At 56.7% G+C, this 16,421-nt stretch overlaps 2 protein-coding genes and 2 long non-coding RNA genes across 10 annotated transcripts in view; 2 read left to right on the forward strand and 2 right to left on the reverse strand.

Moving 5' to 3' along the window:
- Coro2a (coronin 2A) overlaps window positions 1–484 on the reverse strand; it is a 47,969-nt gene extending 47,485 nt beyond the window's left edge. The window contains exon 1 of the mRNA XM_021641511.2: window positions 358–484. The gene's annotated coding sequence lies outside the window, so the exon portion shown is untranslated. The remainder of the gene's footprint in view (window positions 1–357) is intronic.
- A 276-nt stretch (window positions 485–760) lies between these two features.
- LOC132653046 (uncharacterized) lies at window positions 761–1,947 on the forward strand. Its single transcript, XR_009590691.1, has 2 exons — window positions 761–998; window positions 1,577–1,947. It is a non-coding gene; the product is annotated as an uncharacterized LOC132653046 (long non-coding RNA).
- A 962-nt stretch (window positions 1,948–2,909) lies between these two features.
- Window positions 2,910–16,421, reverse strand: part of Tbc1d2 (TBC1 domain family member 2) — a 48,005-nt gene continuing 34,493 nt past the window's right edge. For 3 of the 7 annotated variants that reach the window (XM_021641490.2, XM_060379877.1, XM_021641488.2), the window contains exons 7-13: window positions 15,449–15,559; window positions 14,270–14,454; window positions 13,174–13,650; window positions 8,345–8,465; window positions 6,235–6,420; window positions 5,638–5,759; window positions 2,910–5,163 (exon numbers count right to left, since the gene is read on the reverse strand). In XM_021641490.2, the coding sequence (XP_021497165.1) occupies window positions 4,956–5,163; window positions 5,638–5,759; window positions 6,235–6,420; window positions 8,345–8,465; window positions 13,174–13,650; window positions 14,270–14,454; window positions 15,449–15,559 (1,410 nt within the window). In that variant the 3' untranslated portion in view covers window positions 2,910–4,955. The other 4 variants (XM_021641491.2, XR_002476555.2, XM_021641493.2 and 1 more) reach the window with 4 other exon arrangements.
- On the forward strand, window positions 8,462–10,989 carry LOC132653047 (uncharacterized). Its single transcript, XR_009590692.1, has 2 exons — window positions 8,462–8,608; window positions 10,304–10,989. It is a non-coding gene; the product is annotated as an uncharacterized LOC132653047 (long non-coding RNA).

Raw genomic sequence — 16,421 nt, forward strand, 5'->3', positions numbered from 1 at the left:
GGAACAATCACGACCTGGGTCTACCGGGCACCTGGGCCACACCGTGGCCTGTCGGGACTGGCTGCCGCGCCCAGGGCGGGCCGTTCACCGCGGCAAGAGGCGCGGGCGGTGCGGACTGGCCCCGAGCCTCTGGAGCCCGAACCTGGGGGTCGCTGCTCCTAGTCACCCACTGAAGGCTCGACCGCACCACTATCCCGCTGGGGAAACTGAGGACCGGAGCGGGGCAGGGCTTTGTGTGAGGTGTGCGGGGTCTGGAGGCTAGGTCTCCGCGGGGCCGGGGGCAGCATCCCGCCCGCCGCCGGGCCGCAGCCAGGGCGCAGTGCGCGTCCCGCCCGGCCCGGTCCGGTCCCACCCTACCTTGTTGACGGCCGCGCAGGTGGCGGCGGCGGCGGCTCCGGCTCTCGCTCCGCGCTTCGCGCCGCCCGCCGAGTCCCCGCGCCCAGCGCCGCCGCCTCCCCGCGCAGCCCAGCGGGCGGGACCGGGCCGGGAGGGGCCGGGGCGGGGCGGGGCGGGACCGGGAGGCCCCGCCTGTGCGCCGCCCGTCGCCCGCAGCTAGGGTCTCGTCCCCCGCGCACACTCTGCCGCCTCCCGCACGCCCTCGCCGCAGTCTTTGGGTGGGACTCGGGTCCCGATGCTCGGTTTTCCCTTGTTGAGATGGAGACAGTCACCGCGCCTGCCTCCCAGCTGGCTCCAGGCTGGATCCCGTTGCGAGCGCCGGGACAGCGGTTCCGCAGGCGGCAGGAGAACCGGAGAGCGGAGGACGGCTGCGCACTCGGAGGGGGCGGCGGAGACCCTTTCCGCCGACGCCAGTAGGGGGCGCTGCTGCCCAGCCTTGTCTGCTTTCAGCCCTGTGCTCACTGAACGTGGAAGATGGGACGTCGCGTCTTTCATAATAACTACGCCACACCACCTGTCTTGGAAAGAGTTCTTCGTGTCTTGTAGTAATGTATTTGGTTGTGATGGTGGGGCTAGGCTACTACCTGGCACCTAGTAGTTGAGTAAGTACACAAATTATCATTACATTTGCTCTATCAACCCCTTCAATCTAGTCATAATACTACTCCCATTTCACAGATAAGAAGCTGAGACTTTGGTTCAGTTTTGGCAGCCATTGTTGGCTAATTTAATGTGTGTGTGTGTGTGTATATGCATGCATTTGTGATGGTGGGATTGAATGCAGACCTTGTGCACGCCAGGCCAGTAGTCTGCCGTTGAGCTACACCGAGACCCCTCCCTTTTTTCTGCAACAAGGGTTCACTAAGTTGCTCAGGTTGTCTTTGAACTATCTATCTTCCTGCCGCAGCCTCACGTAGCTGAGATGATAGGATTTCACTACCACACATCTCTGGCGAGGCCTTGGGCACCTTAGAGCCTATCTCTGGGTCCTGCCTGAAGCAGTGTCCTGGGCCACGCCCCTGCCTGGAGCTGAGGGCTCCCCACGTGGAAGCCTCCTCTGCAGCCTCTTAGAGTTGCACTGGCAGAGGCACACAGCATACACAGGATGTGGACACACAGCGGTTGGACCTTTGCACTCAGGAGTCCACGGTGATTTAAAACATTTTTATCATTTTTCTAGGTGCGTCTAGGTGTGTCTACGCATGTGCCTCTGCGTAGACGTCATCGGAAAACTTTCAGGAGCTGGTTCTTTCCTTCCATCTTGTTACGACAAGGTCTCTCTTGTTTCTGCCATGCTCCTGGCTAGATGTCCCTCAAGCTTTCAGGCGATTCTCCTGCCTCCCTTCTCCAAGCAGGAGAGCTGCATTCACCTTTTTTTTTTTACATGGCCCCTAGGAATGGAAGTCAGGCTGTCTGGCTTTTGCAGCAAGCACTTTTGCCCACTTGGCCATTTTGCCGGTCCATTTGTTGTTATTATTTTTAGAGAGGGTCCCACATAGCCCAGGTTAGTCTTCAACTGCCTGTGAACTAAGAATAAACCTTGAACTCATCCTTCTGTCTCTGCCTCTGCTAGGCCCACTAAGGTGTTTCTTCTGTGACTTTCTCTGGGAGTAGGCTGACTCCTGAGTGTGCCCACTCACTAAAGGCTGAGGCCAGGCTCTTTGGTGCCCCTCTCCCAACAGCACTCCCCCAAGCCTGTGCTTGCACCATCTCCTTTTGAAGGTCTCTCTCAGAATCATCTTCTAAGAAACTCTTGTTCCTGGATGCCAGGCCAGTTGTCGGCTGGGACAGTCCTGGGACAGGCTTGTTTGACAGGGATTCTCTGGGGACCATGGGCATATGAGGGGAAGCCTGGAGCCTGGCACTCCCTTTCTGTGTCTGGGGAGGGGCCTTATTTCCTCTTACCTTCTCCTATTCCTGCCTCAGGTGTGGAAGACTGCCCCTGACCACTCCTAAGTTACACACAAGGGGACACTTAGCAGGGAGGGACACAACCTACCAGGGCCTGGTCGGACCCAATAGGGTGTGTTGGGGTTGGGGGGCCAAGGCAGACTGACTTTCCATTTACTTCTACTCGGGGTCTCGTGTGTGTGAGGTTGCTGAGAGACACCCCCCCCCAGGGCTATTTGGGACATAATCTTGAACAAAGTAGTCTGGGAGTGTGCCCCTCCCACACCCATTGAGGCATTTATCAGGCCTCCAGGACCCAGTCCCTTTGTTCTCTATGATAAGGCCTGCTGGCCCAGGGGTGGGAGGGCTGAAGCATGGAGTCCCATCTCTGTTCTGTGGGTGGGAAGGTGGGGCTGTGGGATCAGATCCCCCAGCCTAGGAAGCACTGGCCCCTGGGGAAGGGGCAACAGCTGTGGGGCGAGCAAGGAACCTGACACTAGGGGGAGGCCCCAGGCCCCTGAGGGAGGGGCCAACTCTGCCCCAGCAGCAGCCCAGATATTCTCAGGCGCCCACCCTGCACCCCTTGTTCATTCCCGTTCCAGCTCAAGCAACCCAGACGCGTGTTTGTTTTCCTCGTGTTTATTTGTTTCTTGAGACATGGTCTGGCTGCGTAGCCCAGACTGCGCTGGACCTGCCGGGATCAGTGGTGTGCACCTGGCCCCTTTTCTCTTCCTAGCTAACCCTCTGGGTGTGCCCACAGGCAGTCACAGGCCAGGCCCTCCCGCCCTCCTCTTCTGTGTGGCATTCTTTGTGCCCTGTCGCTGGGGCTCGCCCTGGGTGAGAGCTGTGGGACAAGCAGTCCTCAGTCCGCTTCCTCTTTCCGGGCTGGAGGAGGGAGTTAGTTCCAGAACCCTTATCCTCCCCGGGTTATCAGAACCCCGTGGCTCCAACAGCAGATCACAAGGTCCAGAGGCGCTGCTGGAACAAAGCCTGCCCAGGGTTCTGAGGCGTGGCTTGGTGAGGACGCTGGTCTGTCCACTCCCTGGCCCCCTCCCCAGGAGCACAAGGCCTTGGGCAGAGTCCTCCAAAGAAAGGTGAGGCGGGGTGGGGGTGGGGGTGGTCAGAGATCTTGGAGGAGCTGATGGTGGAGAAGGTACTGTTTATCCAGTTGGACCTGTTTTTGGCCTTTGGTGGTCTTTTCTTGGAGAGCCAGACACCACCTACCCGAGTCCGTGGCGCGCTTCACTGCACCAAGCCCTAGTGTCAGCATTCTCTCCCTCCTGCGCGCTCTGCGGGGTGGAGGCCGCCCCCTCAGCTGGTGGCTTACTTTAGGGTCACTGGCCAGTCAGTCTGCAGCCAGGATCCCAAGGCCTCCCCCCTACTCGTTCTCCCACTTCACTGTCTGCTGGTGAAAAGGCCTCAGTAGAGGCGGCAGGCAGGCGCGGGTGCCGCGTGCTCAAAGGATTCCTGAGGCCGGGAGTTGGTGTGAGTGTGCCTGCCGTGCCAAGCCTGCAGGCCCACCCTGTGACTCAGGTGCCGACGGGGCCTGCACTGCAGTGGGTGTGGACCCAGCTCTGCAAGCACCTTCACCCGGGGTTCCCAGCACAGACTCCTCAGAGAACCCCAGCCTCTAAGAGCCACCTCCAGGCTCCACTGCAGGCCCAGTCTGGTGAGATATGAACCCCTTGTACACCTTTGGGCCTTCTGCCCTGGTGGGGAGGACATGCGGAAGGGGCAGCCCTCGATGCTGAGAAGACCAGGAAGAGGATGGAGAACAGGGCTGTGTTGGGCCATAAAACTGTTCAACTCGTTCTGCCGGGCCAGGTGGGCGGTAGCCCCCTCGCCCTCCTAACCCTACCCTGTCGGCCCCACGTGACAGGGGCATGTCAGAGCGGATACCTGCTTGGTCCCACTTGATGTCCAGTCCCCATCAAGGGCCTTAGGGTGGCAGCAGGGTTTCCCCTGGGATGTCCCCAGCGGGCTGTAAACAGAAGGGAAGTTTCAGGCATGAGGCTCCGGAAACAGACCCCGTGGTCACAGTGGCCTCAACTTAGATCCAGCTGGCACTGCAGAGGGGCAGTAGCCCAGAAAGGCAGATGTCCTGAAAACACGTCTTGAACTTGGGCTGCCACAAGAATGGTGACCAAGGCTCTGAGCCAGAGGGTGCCAGTGGGAGCATTCCTCCCACCTTATGCCCAGGGACACAGGTAATGAGAATGCGTCTGTCCTACCTAAAGGAGAGCCATCAGTCAGTTACAGGGACATTGCTTTATGCCAGCCATGCCTCCGAGAGGAGCGTCAGAAGGTCAGGCACATTTGCATAGTGAGATTGAGGTCAGCCAGAGCTCCGGGAGACCTGGTCTCCAAAGACCAAATCCAAACCATGCCCCAGTCATGCCCCAGAGAAAGCGCCCAGTGACCCAGGGTGCATGCACTCTTGCCTCCCTACATGTTAAAGTGCTGTGGGGCCGTGATACAGGCCCACAAGCCTGGGACACTTAAAAGGCGACTCTAACCAGTGGCTTCACAGAGAGCAGTGTCCAAATGGGATACTAAGGCTCAGAGAGGAGAAGGGCCTTGTCCAGAGTCACAGAGACCTTCGGCCCGGGCCTGAATTCTACCCTCCTGCCAGCAAAGGTAAGAAAGGTTTTGGGCAACAGAGTGGCAGGTCAGCCATCGCCTTCTCCTTCGTCCTCACTGACACAGCCCTCGGGCACTGTTCTGCGTGTGGATGCCCGCCTCTCCAAGTACTCGGCTTTCAGCAGTTCCAGTGCCCGCAGCTCGGCCTCTAGTCGCTCTTGGTGGGCTGCCCGCAGCTGCCGCAGTTGCTTCATGGGAAAGGGGTTCATATCATTGAAGGCGATGCTCATGAGCTTCCTGAGAGGAAGGTACAGTCAGCCAGTGCGGTGACTGCCAGTTTGGGGCCCATCCTGACACCCACCCTGGGATGATGGCCCTGTCTCCGGGAGTTCACTTTCCAGGGGGAGAAAGACTATTCCCACCCAGAGCTGAGGCTAGATAGAGGGAGCTTGGCAGGTGCCTGACCCAGTAGGGAAGGGCTGCTCAGGAGGGCTTCCTGGAGGAGGGACATGGAGGCTTAGCTTTGAAGAGAGGGACCACGTTCAAGATGGTGGTGGCAGTGAAGGGGCCAGGAAGCTCCAGGTAGGAGAAACTAGCTGGTGATTGGGTTGGCTGTTCCACATCCTGGGTATTGATGGCAGGGAAAGGGTGGGCTGGGGAGCTTGCCTGCCATAAAAGGACACGGATGGGCTGAAGGGAGAATGCCCTTAGGACTGACTCCCAAGCTGAGGGAGGGCCCCGGGAGGGGCAGCTGCGGGGTGGGCGGCTCACCGGCTGTCGCAGATAGTCTTGGTGAAGAAGCGCAGGTACTGGTAGATCTCCAGGCTGTCCTGCAGCCGCAGGATCTCCTCCTCATTGTACTTGAAGATGGCCAGAGCGTATCGGAACACCACCTAGGGCACAGTGGGGGTTCAGGTGGGGTGCAGGAGCCCAGGCAGGTACTGTTCAGGAGAAGGCCAGGGACTCTGGGAATGTGGAGGTTCCCGGCAGGCCAGATTGGTAGCCTAGAGGCACAGGTGTGGGAGCAGCCAGGGGCACAGGCGGCAAAGGACCCTAGAGAGAGCACAGTTTGGAACATTGCCTTCTGCCTGTTGTCTCTACAACAAGGCATGAGGAGCCACGCCCTGCTGGAGTCAAGGGTGTTAGAACACCAGTAGTATCTTTGCTGGGGGGTCTCCTGGCAAAGTCGTGGGCAAGGTGTGGACCAGACCCAAGCCTCAAAGGCGGGACCACTGCTTCCTCTCATATTGCACAGAGCACTTTACAGTTTAAGGAGTTGTGCTCTCAGGTGTCCCAAAGGGCCCTGAGAGGTGGCTGTCGTTCTGTTCTGTGGGTTCTGGCTGGGCAGCTGGGCCCAGACATACGCACCTTTGTCCCTTCATAGAGGAAGGCATCCCAGACTCGAAGGAGGATGTCACTGATGAGAGAGTCTGCAAAGACCACGAGGAACCAGTTGAAGGTGATGAGAGAGAGGTCGATGCGGTGCTGCCCCAGGTGTGCGGTCAGTCGGGGCAGCTTCTCTGAGAGGAGATCCTGGAGTACCCGCTGGTCCACCTGGGAGGCAGAAGAGGCCTGTCACTCCTGCTGGCTCCCTCTCCACCTGCTCTTCAGACCCCATCTTAGAGCTGCTGGGTGGGCCTGCTTTGTATTGGGGACGGTGTGTGTGTGTGTGTGTGTGTGTGTGTGTGTGTGTGTTTCAGTGACATCACCGTGGCCCCCGACACCTAGGCAAAGCAATAGGCTTTGCCATCTGTCTCTTCATGGGTAAGTTCTGGTCCCTTCAATCAGCTAAAGTTCCTGGTAATCAACTGGTCTCATGTCTTCAGACACAAAAATGAAGAGCACCTTTTCTAGGCTGCTTCTCTGGACCCACACTGGCCTGTCTCTTAAGATGCTTGGTGGACACTTGGGGTGATGGCCAGGACAGATACTGATGCCCTGCCACATCGGGCAGCAGGAATCTAAAGCAGGAAGCTGCAGGCCATCGCTAGTGGCTGCTAGTGACCTCTCCTGGTGGCTTTGGCTTTTTTGTTTCAGTGGACATGGCTGATTGCTCCCTGGCCAAGCTTCCACCGTCTTGGCAATGTCCTGATCTGTGTCCCTCCCTTGCTCCTTGCCTAGAACCGTGCTAAGTCTCTCCAAGTCCACCCGGGCTTCAGTGTTGCTATGGTGAGTACTCAGGGATACCCTGCCCCCTCCCCCAGAGGCCATGGTGAGCCGCCAGATCTTCGATGAAGTGGAGCCAAGAACTGCTTGTCCTCCACACCACGGCAGTCAAGGCAGGGGCCAGGTGGGGTCCAGGCCATCTACCTTCTCTGCTGTTCTGAATGTGGCAAATTCTCCATGACCAAAGTAAAACCAAAGGCAAGCCTGATGCTGGTGTTCGGTGCATCTCCCTTTCAGAGACATTAAGATCCAGAGGTGAAAAAAAAATGGCATTTCCCAGCCTGCCTTACAGCCAGGGGCAGACCTAAGATACAGTTTTGACTACTAAGATTTAAGCAGGAAGTAGAAACTGCAGACTGAAAGAGCCGACGCCCTTTACCGGTTTTTTCCGGTGTATGCCATGGCCACAGGGTAAGGGCAGTACAGCCCTCTTGTAACCTGGGCAGAGAAACACGCTTTGCCATGTGTCTTTTGCTGACAAAGGTGAGGATGGCAGAGCAGGGAGCCGGGAAGAGCCTGACTCAGTGGCATCAAGGATCAGGCTTAGGCCCTTTCTCTCCATGAGGCCAAATGCTGTCCCTTCCTTGACCTTCTGAGTCCAAGCTGGCTCTCTCTCCTTGCGGCCCCATCTGATTCCTGCCATCCAAAGGGCCGCCCAGGAGGAGGGGCTGGGTGTCAGACATGATGGAAGGAAGGAAGAGAGCTGAGGAGGGAAGTTGGAGTAGGAAGGATGAAGTCTGCGAAGCGGGAGGGCTGCCTCAGCAAGAATTGGGTGGGGTTGGGACATGACTTTGCACTTATAACTTTTAGGTCCATCAAGTGACCTTATTCCTATGCTAGGCCTGCCTGGGGTCTGGAGTGATGATAAGCAGAGGTCACAGAGCCCCGATTCAGGGCAGCAGTGTTCCCCAGGGATATGGCACAACCACGAGCATGCTCAGGGCTGGCGGTCACCACCCCCAGCCCACTGCCTATCCCATTAGCCTGTGGTCTCTCTCTGGGAGATGGCAAGGGATACTGATCTCTGCCTCCCCTCCCCAGGAAGTGGTTCTTACTGGTGGTATGACGTCACCACTGGACGTCACACCTGCTGCTGGACAGGACCTCACAATCTTACAGGCCCCAGCACAAGGGAACGTAAGCAGTCAGAGACGGAGGGGTTAAAGGCTCCCTGTGTAGGAGTGGTGGAGGCCAGGATCTGCTGGCCTGAACTCTTCTGCGGGACTGCCTTGGATGGGTACCACACACCCACCCACCCACCCACCCACCCACGCACCCACCCACCCACACACACACAGACACACCCGCTCACCTGGGATGCAGTCAGGGTCTTGCTGTAGTACTCAGCCGGCAGGATGGTCTCCACAATGGCCACCAGGCACCAGAAAGCACTCTCCTCATCCTCTAGGACCAGCAGGGCGATGGCCGCCAGCCTGCAGAAGGAAAAGTCTGGAGTGACCCAGAGCAGCGCAGTGCTGCATGGCAGAGGCAGCATCCCGGGTCCTGGGCCGAGTCCTCCTACGGGGCACTGACTTGGCCCTACCTCCGTACCAGGATGGTAGTCATGGCACCTGGGGTGAGATGCCCGTTTTGGGGGAGGATGCCCAGGTTGACTTTCAGAGCCGCGAGGAGTGATTCAGAGCGGAGGCTCTGAGGCTGGGTTGCCTGGGTGTGAACTACAGTAAGGATTGTTTCCTGCATGGCCTCTCGCAGGCCTCGGCTCCCTCATAAGCATCAGGGCTTCGGGAGGACCAATGGTCAGCCCTGCTGGCTGCCAGTGCATCTGGAGTCCAGCCCAGTGCGTGGCAGGCAGTGTGGGCTTGGTAAGCACTGGCTGTCTTCACCTGAGAGTCTCGGGGACGCTGGCCACCTATCAGAGCTGTGTGGTCTCAAGTGAGAGCGGAGCTCGTGCCCCAGTCACCGCAAACCCCTGTGCTGAGCACACACAGCCTTTCCTCCTTTGCTCCTCCATCCAGTCATGAGGTCCCTCTGAGACCAGGGGCAGCACAGCCCCGCCTACAGCTGAGTGGGGCCATCTTCCCCAAGAAGCGCTCTGCTTCTTCCACCTTCCCCGAGGGGATGCATCCAGGGCCAACCCAGCACATACTCCATGGACCCTGCTAAGCACAGGGTCCCACATCTGCGGAATGCTGCCCATCCCAGCCCCTCTAGGAGGCTCACAGTGCTCAGTCTCAGAAAGCCTCGGGACATCCTGCAGCAACAAGGCCCTGGGAGACCCTGGTCAAGGGGGTGCTGGGGACCGCGGAGCCCTTCTGTACGTCACACATGAGGGCTGGGGCAGCCTTCCTCAGGGCATCTGCAGGGAGAAGGGCTGGAAGGCATGTGCTCTCTGTGGACTTGCAGGAGCTTTTATTTTTGGTTTTTTGAGGCAGGGTCTCACTATGTAGCCTTGCTTGCCCTGGAACTTGCTCTTTAGACCAGGCTGGCCTCAAACTTAGAGATCCACCTGTCGCTGCCTCCACAGTGCTGAGATTAAAGGCGTGCTTTGATTTTGATTTTTATTAAAACTTATTTGGTTTTGTTTGTTTGAGACAGAGTCTCATGAGCTGGAGACATGGCTCAGTGGTCAAGAGCAGTGGCTGCTCTTCCCGAGGTCCTGAGTTCAATTCCCAGCAACCACATGGTGGCTCACAGCCATCTATAATGGGATTATAATGTATTACAGGTGTATATGCAGATAGAGCACTCACATATATTAAATTAATTAATTAATTAAAAAAGAGCCTCACTCTATAGCCAGGCTGGTCTTGAACTTGCGGTCCTTCGGCCTCGGTCTTCAGGTGCTGGGACTACAGGTGTGCGCCACCACAGCCTGCACTGCTGAGCCCTTTCAGGGCCAGGCATTTATGCTTCCTGGGGCTCATCATGGGTTGGAGTCATGACCTGCACTTTCTTCTGAGGTTCATGATGTTTAGAACCAGGGATGATCCTCCTTCCTCCGTTGCCAGCCCACTGGGAAGGGACCGCTCCCCGCTCTGGCTCACACGCTTACACAAACCTCCTGAGTCTGAGCTAAGTGCAAAGAGAGAAAACAGCAGCAGGTCTCCCGGGACTTAGGAGGCTCTGCCCTTTTGGAGCTGGGGGAGGGGACCTGCAGAGGTCACTGGGTTCAAGAACAGAAAATACCCTGTGCGTCAACTACCACCTACCCATGCCCAGGACAGACATATGTAATGGATCATGGACCTTTTTGCTACTGAGCCTCAGAAATCCTTTTTGCTACAGAACCCTCAGAAATCCTTTCAAACAGGTCTCCAGCAGCTTCTTCCTGTGGGCCACCTCTGGTCAAGGCAAACTTCTTACTGCACAGATAGGAAACTGGAACTCAGAAGGCAAAGGCGGCCATCACTTACGATCAAGTCGGCGGAGGGAACACAATCCAGGAAGTCCGGCCTGCTGCTGTCTGTCCTAGCCCACCTGTCCCCCAAAGCCCAGGATGCACCCCGATCAGAAGCTGCTGTCCGTATTGGTTTAACTTCTACATACAGAAGGCCAGCTAGTGGAGGCTAGCCCCCACCAGGGCTCCCCACTGCTGCGAGGCTACCTTGGGACACGAACCAAAGAGGCCTGCAGAGGCGCGTGCAGATGGGGAAGAAGTACATTTAGTGCACTTCAGTCATTTTCATAGAGGAATGGATGTCAAGCTGGCATTAGACATTTCCACATTGTGTCACCTCAGGAACAAGCTAAGCTCCCTGTTGCCTTAGATGAACAGTTTATTCTGACACAATGCATGCAGTTCTAAGGTTGACCGCTAGATGGCAACATAGACATCCATAAGGGACTTGGCAGCAGCAAAAACACACCTTTCTGGAGATCCAGGCAGGCTCTATTATACATAGCTTTCTATTTAAAGCAATAGTATAAATATTTGTGTGGATATCAATTATGTGTGCTTGCATATCAATTTAAATAAAGGCAGCATAGAGAGACATATTGAAAGCCACCTGCCCCTTTTGTTTCACTGTTCCCCTGTGGCCTTCTGTGCTTGAGTTGCTTCCTTCTACATCAGGGCATTTTGCACCTGGGGCTGACTTCAAGGCCTCCTACTAGAACGGGGCCAATACAGGGCCAGGGGAAGCTGGGCTGTCATGCACAGTGAAATCGTGGACTGCTTCCTCAACCTCTCAGGGCTCAGCTGGGAAACGGGGCACCCATTCCCCCCTTCAAGGTCACAGCTTAAAACCTACCACCCATTTAATCCCACCACTGCCTCCCTGATAGCTGGGATTAAAGGCGTGCATCACCATGTTGTGTGTGTGTGTGTGTGTATGTGTGTGTCCATGAAGGCCAGAAGAGTGCGACAGATCCCCTAGAGCTGGAGTTACGGGTGGCTGTTGGGAACCAAATCTTAGTCCCCCGGAAATGAAGCCAGTGCTCCTAACTACCGAACTATGCTAGCTAGTCTTATCAGCTTAACACAGCCAGAGTCATTTGGAAAAAAGGAATTTCAAATGAGGAAAACAAAACAAAACTGGCCTATAGACAAGCCTGTGGGACATTTCCTTAATTCGTGTCTGAGGTGGGAGGGCTTGGTCTACTGTGGATGATGCCACCCAGGGGCAGGTGGTCCTGGATGCTGTAAGAAAGCGGGCTGAGCAAGCCACAGAAAGCCAGCAAGCAGGGCTCCTCTACAGCCTCTGCATCAGCTCCTGCCCTGACTTTCCTGGAGGACGGACTACAGCAGTAAGGTGAAATGCACTCTTTCCTCTCCAAGCTGCTTTTGGTTGTGGTGCTTACCATAGTAATAGTAACCCTAAGATGCCACCTCTCCAGCCACGCACACATATGTGTATGTACGATGGTGATGTGCGTTTGCCAAGTGTGGAGGCCACAGGACAACTCGTGAGAGTTGATTCTCTCCCTCTGCTATCTGTGTTCCATCATGAAGTGTGGCAGCCAACCCCTTGACCTCCTGGGCCATCCTACCAGCCCCTTTACAGCCAAAGCAGCTTTGTGCCTGTGCCTTCTGGAGTTTAACACATTCAGAAAGAACTGCACAGTCTTGCCAGGTTAGTAATGAGTGGGCAGGCTGCCCACAGACATCGCTTGTGCAGCAAGACATCCTGACAGTCTTGCTGAGGGGTGTGGACTGCGCTCCGTGACTGCTGGGAGTTCACCTCACAAATCCCAGAAATTACATACACATGCTCAATTTCACTCACATTTAGACTGGAAATAGGAATATAGAAAATCTCTGCCCTTGGGACCCATTGAAATGTGAGAGAGGACATCCTGAGCGCTGGTTCTGTGCTAAATAAATGTCACACATCACCTGTTCTGACGGGAGAGTAGGCAGCTTTTGGAGATTTAGCTTGAGGATGTGTGTGCTCCAATTAAACTGAGACAAACTCGCTTTGGGAAATGTCTGAGACTGAAATTTCTATGGCAATAACCAGGGTGCTCAGGAGAGTGCCCCAGCGTTGAAGGGGACAGCCACCACCCTACCCCCGCTGAGCGGTTCCACCCTCAACCTCATTCCTCTCCCTCTGCTGCTGGCTGGAGCCAGTAACCCAGGCTGTACCACACACACTGCACTTTTGGAATTTCAGGCCTGGACATGAGGGGTTTAGGGTGGGAAGGGAAGGCTGAAGTGGGAGCACTCAGGGCTGAGGTCTTTACTGAGGCAGCCCTGATGGAACCTACATGTCCAAAGAATGAGTGGCAGAGGCTGCATTACTGAGAGGAGGATGAAGGTGTGGAGAGGGCGAGGCCAGAGCCTGTGAGGCTGCAGAGGGGATGGGAGCAGGCCCAAGGGAAGGGAATGCAAAGGAAGGAAGCAGGCATGCAAGGTAGCGCCTGGTCCTCAGGTCTGCTTGCTTTCTTTGAACCAGTTACAAACTCCCAGTCCTCTGGACTCCTCCGAGCACATGATCTTGACCCAGCCTCTTTGGCCACGTGTAAGCCAGGCTGGCCACAGAAGGAACCTGACAGTTCCCCAGGTAGAACCTCCCTCCAACAAGCTAGGGCACAGGCCGAGGACCTGAATCCCAGCCTGTCTCAGTCATGAACATGGCCTGTGTGTCTGTCTGTCAGGGGAGAGGACAGGCTCCTGGGCCCTGAGCTGCAAGACAGTAGTGCTGGGAAGAGAAGCCCGGCTCTCACCACTGTGGTACCCACCTGTTCAGGCCCTGGCAGTAGCCGATGGCGGGGTTGTGCCAGGAGAAGGCCAGGAGCACGTGGCGGAGCTTGTCGGGGAAGCTGGAGGTAGGGCAGGTGAAGTGCTTGTTGGTGGGGAAGGTCCGGTGGAGGTCCAGCTCGATCTGCCGGGCAGCGGGGTGCTCGCACGCCCGGCCCCGGCCCAGAAGTTCCTGGTAGCAGGCCGGAGAGTGCAGGTGCTGGACACGGCGGTGGACCAGCCACCTCCAGACACGTGGACGGTGCTCACGGGGCACCCCTACCCGTAGCAGCTGCTTGAGCTCGGCTGAGGGCACCAGCTCGGTCAGGGCAGCCCAACGGTCCCTGAGTGGCCGCTCCACGGCTTCCAGGGCCAGCAGGTGGTGGGAGCGCACCTCCAAGGCCTGGATCTTGGCTAGCAGCTTCAGGTCTTCCACCTCGTGGTCTGGCACCGTCAGGAAGCCATAATCGTCATACTCACTGCTGGCAAGAGGGCCACATCAGTGCGGATGTCCCTAGGTGGGCTTGCACCCCAGCTGTACCGGGATCACGCCAGAGCCCAGCCTCGGTGTGCTTATCTGTACAGTTGGGAGAGCCTCCTGAAGAGGAGGGCGATTCCCTTGGTAAACAGAAGGGCCTGTATGTGGCTCAGAAGAGAGGCCCTCACTGACTGCAATTTGCTGTGTGTCCTGCATATGCCTCCTCAGTCGTCCTCAGGGAGCCTGTGAGGCAGGGCTCTGTACCCACATTACACGGGGAGAGGGGGGGCTGATTAGGGGGTGCAGAGAGGAAAAGTGACTTGCTTAGGGACACAAAGCAAAACAGGCCTACTCCTGCCAGTGACACTGGGGCCGTCAGACGCAGCTTCCCTCTTTGGCTGTGCTCAGCATGGGTCTGGCTGCAGGAGGCAGCTTGGGTATTGGTGAGCGCGGTGACCCCGTGCCTCCCTTGAGCCCACCCTCCTCGGCTGGCACCGCATGCTATATGCCGGAGTCTGGGGAGTCCACAGCTGTGCAGTACTGGCATATGCGGCCAGTGGTAGCAGCAACAATGATCTCAGCATGCCCACAGCCCCTCCCTGGTTGCCCACTGGGTTCACCTGACAGGGCTCAGCTCTACGCTGTCGGAGGCCTCTCCTGCTTCCCACTGCAGTGCCTCCTGGACCAGCTGCTGCAGCAGCTCAGGAAAGTCGCCAGCCTCAGCCCCCACCGCCTCCTGTAGCCTGCGAAGTCCGGCCAGGTACTTGCTTTCCACCTGGCAGTTCCTGGCTTGGAGGTAGGCGCACTGTGGGAGTGGAGCAGCCGCTCAGGCTTCTGGGCTGCTCAGGCTGCCAAAGCCCTGAACAGCTACACCCCGCCCACCCCTGCTTTCCCTGCCCACCCCTCTCCTGGACCTGCAGTTAGAGAAAGGAGTCTGTGCAGCAGGGAAGCAAAAGAGACCCAGGACCAAAGAGGAAGCTGGGCTCAAAACGAGGGGAGGGGAAGCCAGGGCAGGCAAGACGGAGCACAGCTCATGCCAGGCTTGGAGTCTCATCAGGTTCCGACACTGCAAGTAGTGTGGCCTGTGACAAGTCAGCTAATGTGCTCGTTCACCCTGTACCTCAGGTCCTTCCTTTATAGATCAGGGGTAACACGGGGATCTGGCACGGATCAGCCAGCCCTGTGTAAAGCCCTGCCAGGCGCTGGGCACAGAGACAGCTCCCTGCAGGTGGCAGCTGGCAGGTACCGCCAGGGCACTCTCTGCTGCCCCTGCTTTCTGCTTTCCTTCCTTGGGCTTTAAGCACTCTCTTCCTCAGCCTGAGGTGCGCCCCTGCACTCCCACCTCACCCCCACCTCAGTGCACACGTCAGATAGCTTCAGGGGAATCAGGTGCGCTCTCTGTGCCTTGCTTTTTGTCTCTCTGTGAGATGGGGAGGGTGGAATTTTGCCTTGGAGCATTTACCATGACTGCTGGGCCAGCTCAGTTCCCATCTTGGCCTCGCTGGTGAGGCTGCAACACTGTAGCCCTACCCAGGCACCACTTGCAAGTGCTATGACACTTCGATCCAACCATCTTGGGAGCACTTGGCTTTCCTACCCTCCTGGCTTCTCCCTGCCCACTTCCTTCCGCTCACTGAGACCTTCCTGTGTCTTGTTCCCGACACTGCAGGGATTTCAGGTCCAGACTCCAAAGCGCCCCCTATGTCAGTCTACCTCCTGCAAAGCAGCCATAGGGGTTACGGAAAGGAAAGGATTACGGAAAGGAAGGTGGGGAGGCCGGAACTGTCAGTCCCTCGTACCTTGGTGAGCAGGGCCTTTTCCTTCTCTGCCACCTTCCTCCAGATCTTGGTGACCTGGTGGATCTCAGAGTTGAGGAAGCGGTTCTGGGTCCGATATGCTTCCATGTCATCCTGAAAAAAGCAAGGTGGGTCAGCAGTAACTCTGGAGAAGTCACCTTCAAGGGAGCTGCCAAAGCTTCCTTCCTTTGAGAAATTCCCAAAAAGTGACACAGAAAGGGAGTCTGAAAGACTTCTCCGGCAAGATGTGGTAGGGAGAGCCCTAGGCCTGGAGTTCAAGACGGCTGCCATCTCTGAACCATTTTGACTCTGTTTTCTCATCTGTGAAAGGGTGGATATGAATTTTCCCGTTGGCAGCTGGGAGAATACATGACCTACAGGGGGCATCAAGTGACAGAAACCAGCAAGCATTCAAGCGCCGTGTCTCCTTACATCCAGGTTGCTTTGTTTTGTTGAGTTAGGGTCTTAGCTGGCCCAGGGTAGCTTCCAACTCACCAAGTAGCTGCAGATGACCTTGAATTCCTCCACTTCCTGACTGCAGCTCCCAAATTCCAGGATAAGGCACAGCCCCTAGCCCTGCCTTGGTTGTTTTTCAGTTGGTCACTGTGTCAGGTCCTTGCAGCTTTGTGTGGATTGCTTTTGTCAAGTATCACCTCGTAAGCGTGACTGAGTGATGCTCAAGGCTTTCCTTTGTTTGCACACTTCTGATCTGAGGACACTAACCTGCCTGTGTGGCATCTAAGTGTGGGCTCTGCTCACTCCCGACCCCTTCTTCTTCTTTTCTATTTTCTTTTCTGGTTTTGTTTGTTTGAAGAGGGTCTCTTGTATCCCAGGCTGCTCTCAAATTTGCTACAAAGCTGAAGATGGCTTTGAACTCTAGACCCTCCTACTTTCATCTCCTAAATGCTAAGACTGAGGTTGTGCAGAGTGGATGCAGTCCTGAGCAGGGGCATGGCAAGGGTGCCAATACTTGTAA

This window comes from Meriones unguiculatus, chromosome 3 (assembly GCF_030254825.1).
Source record: "Meriones unguiculatus strain TT.TT164.6M chromosome 3, Bangor_MerUng_6.1, whole genome shotgun sequence".
NCBI lineage: Eukaryota > Metazoa > Chordata > Mammalia > Rodentia > Muridae > Meriones > Meriones unguiculatus.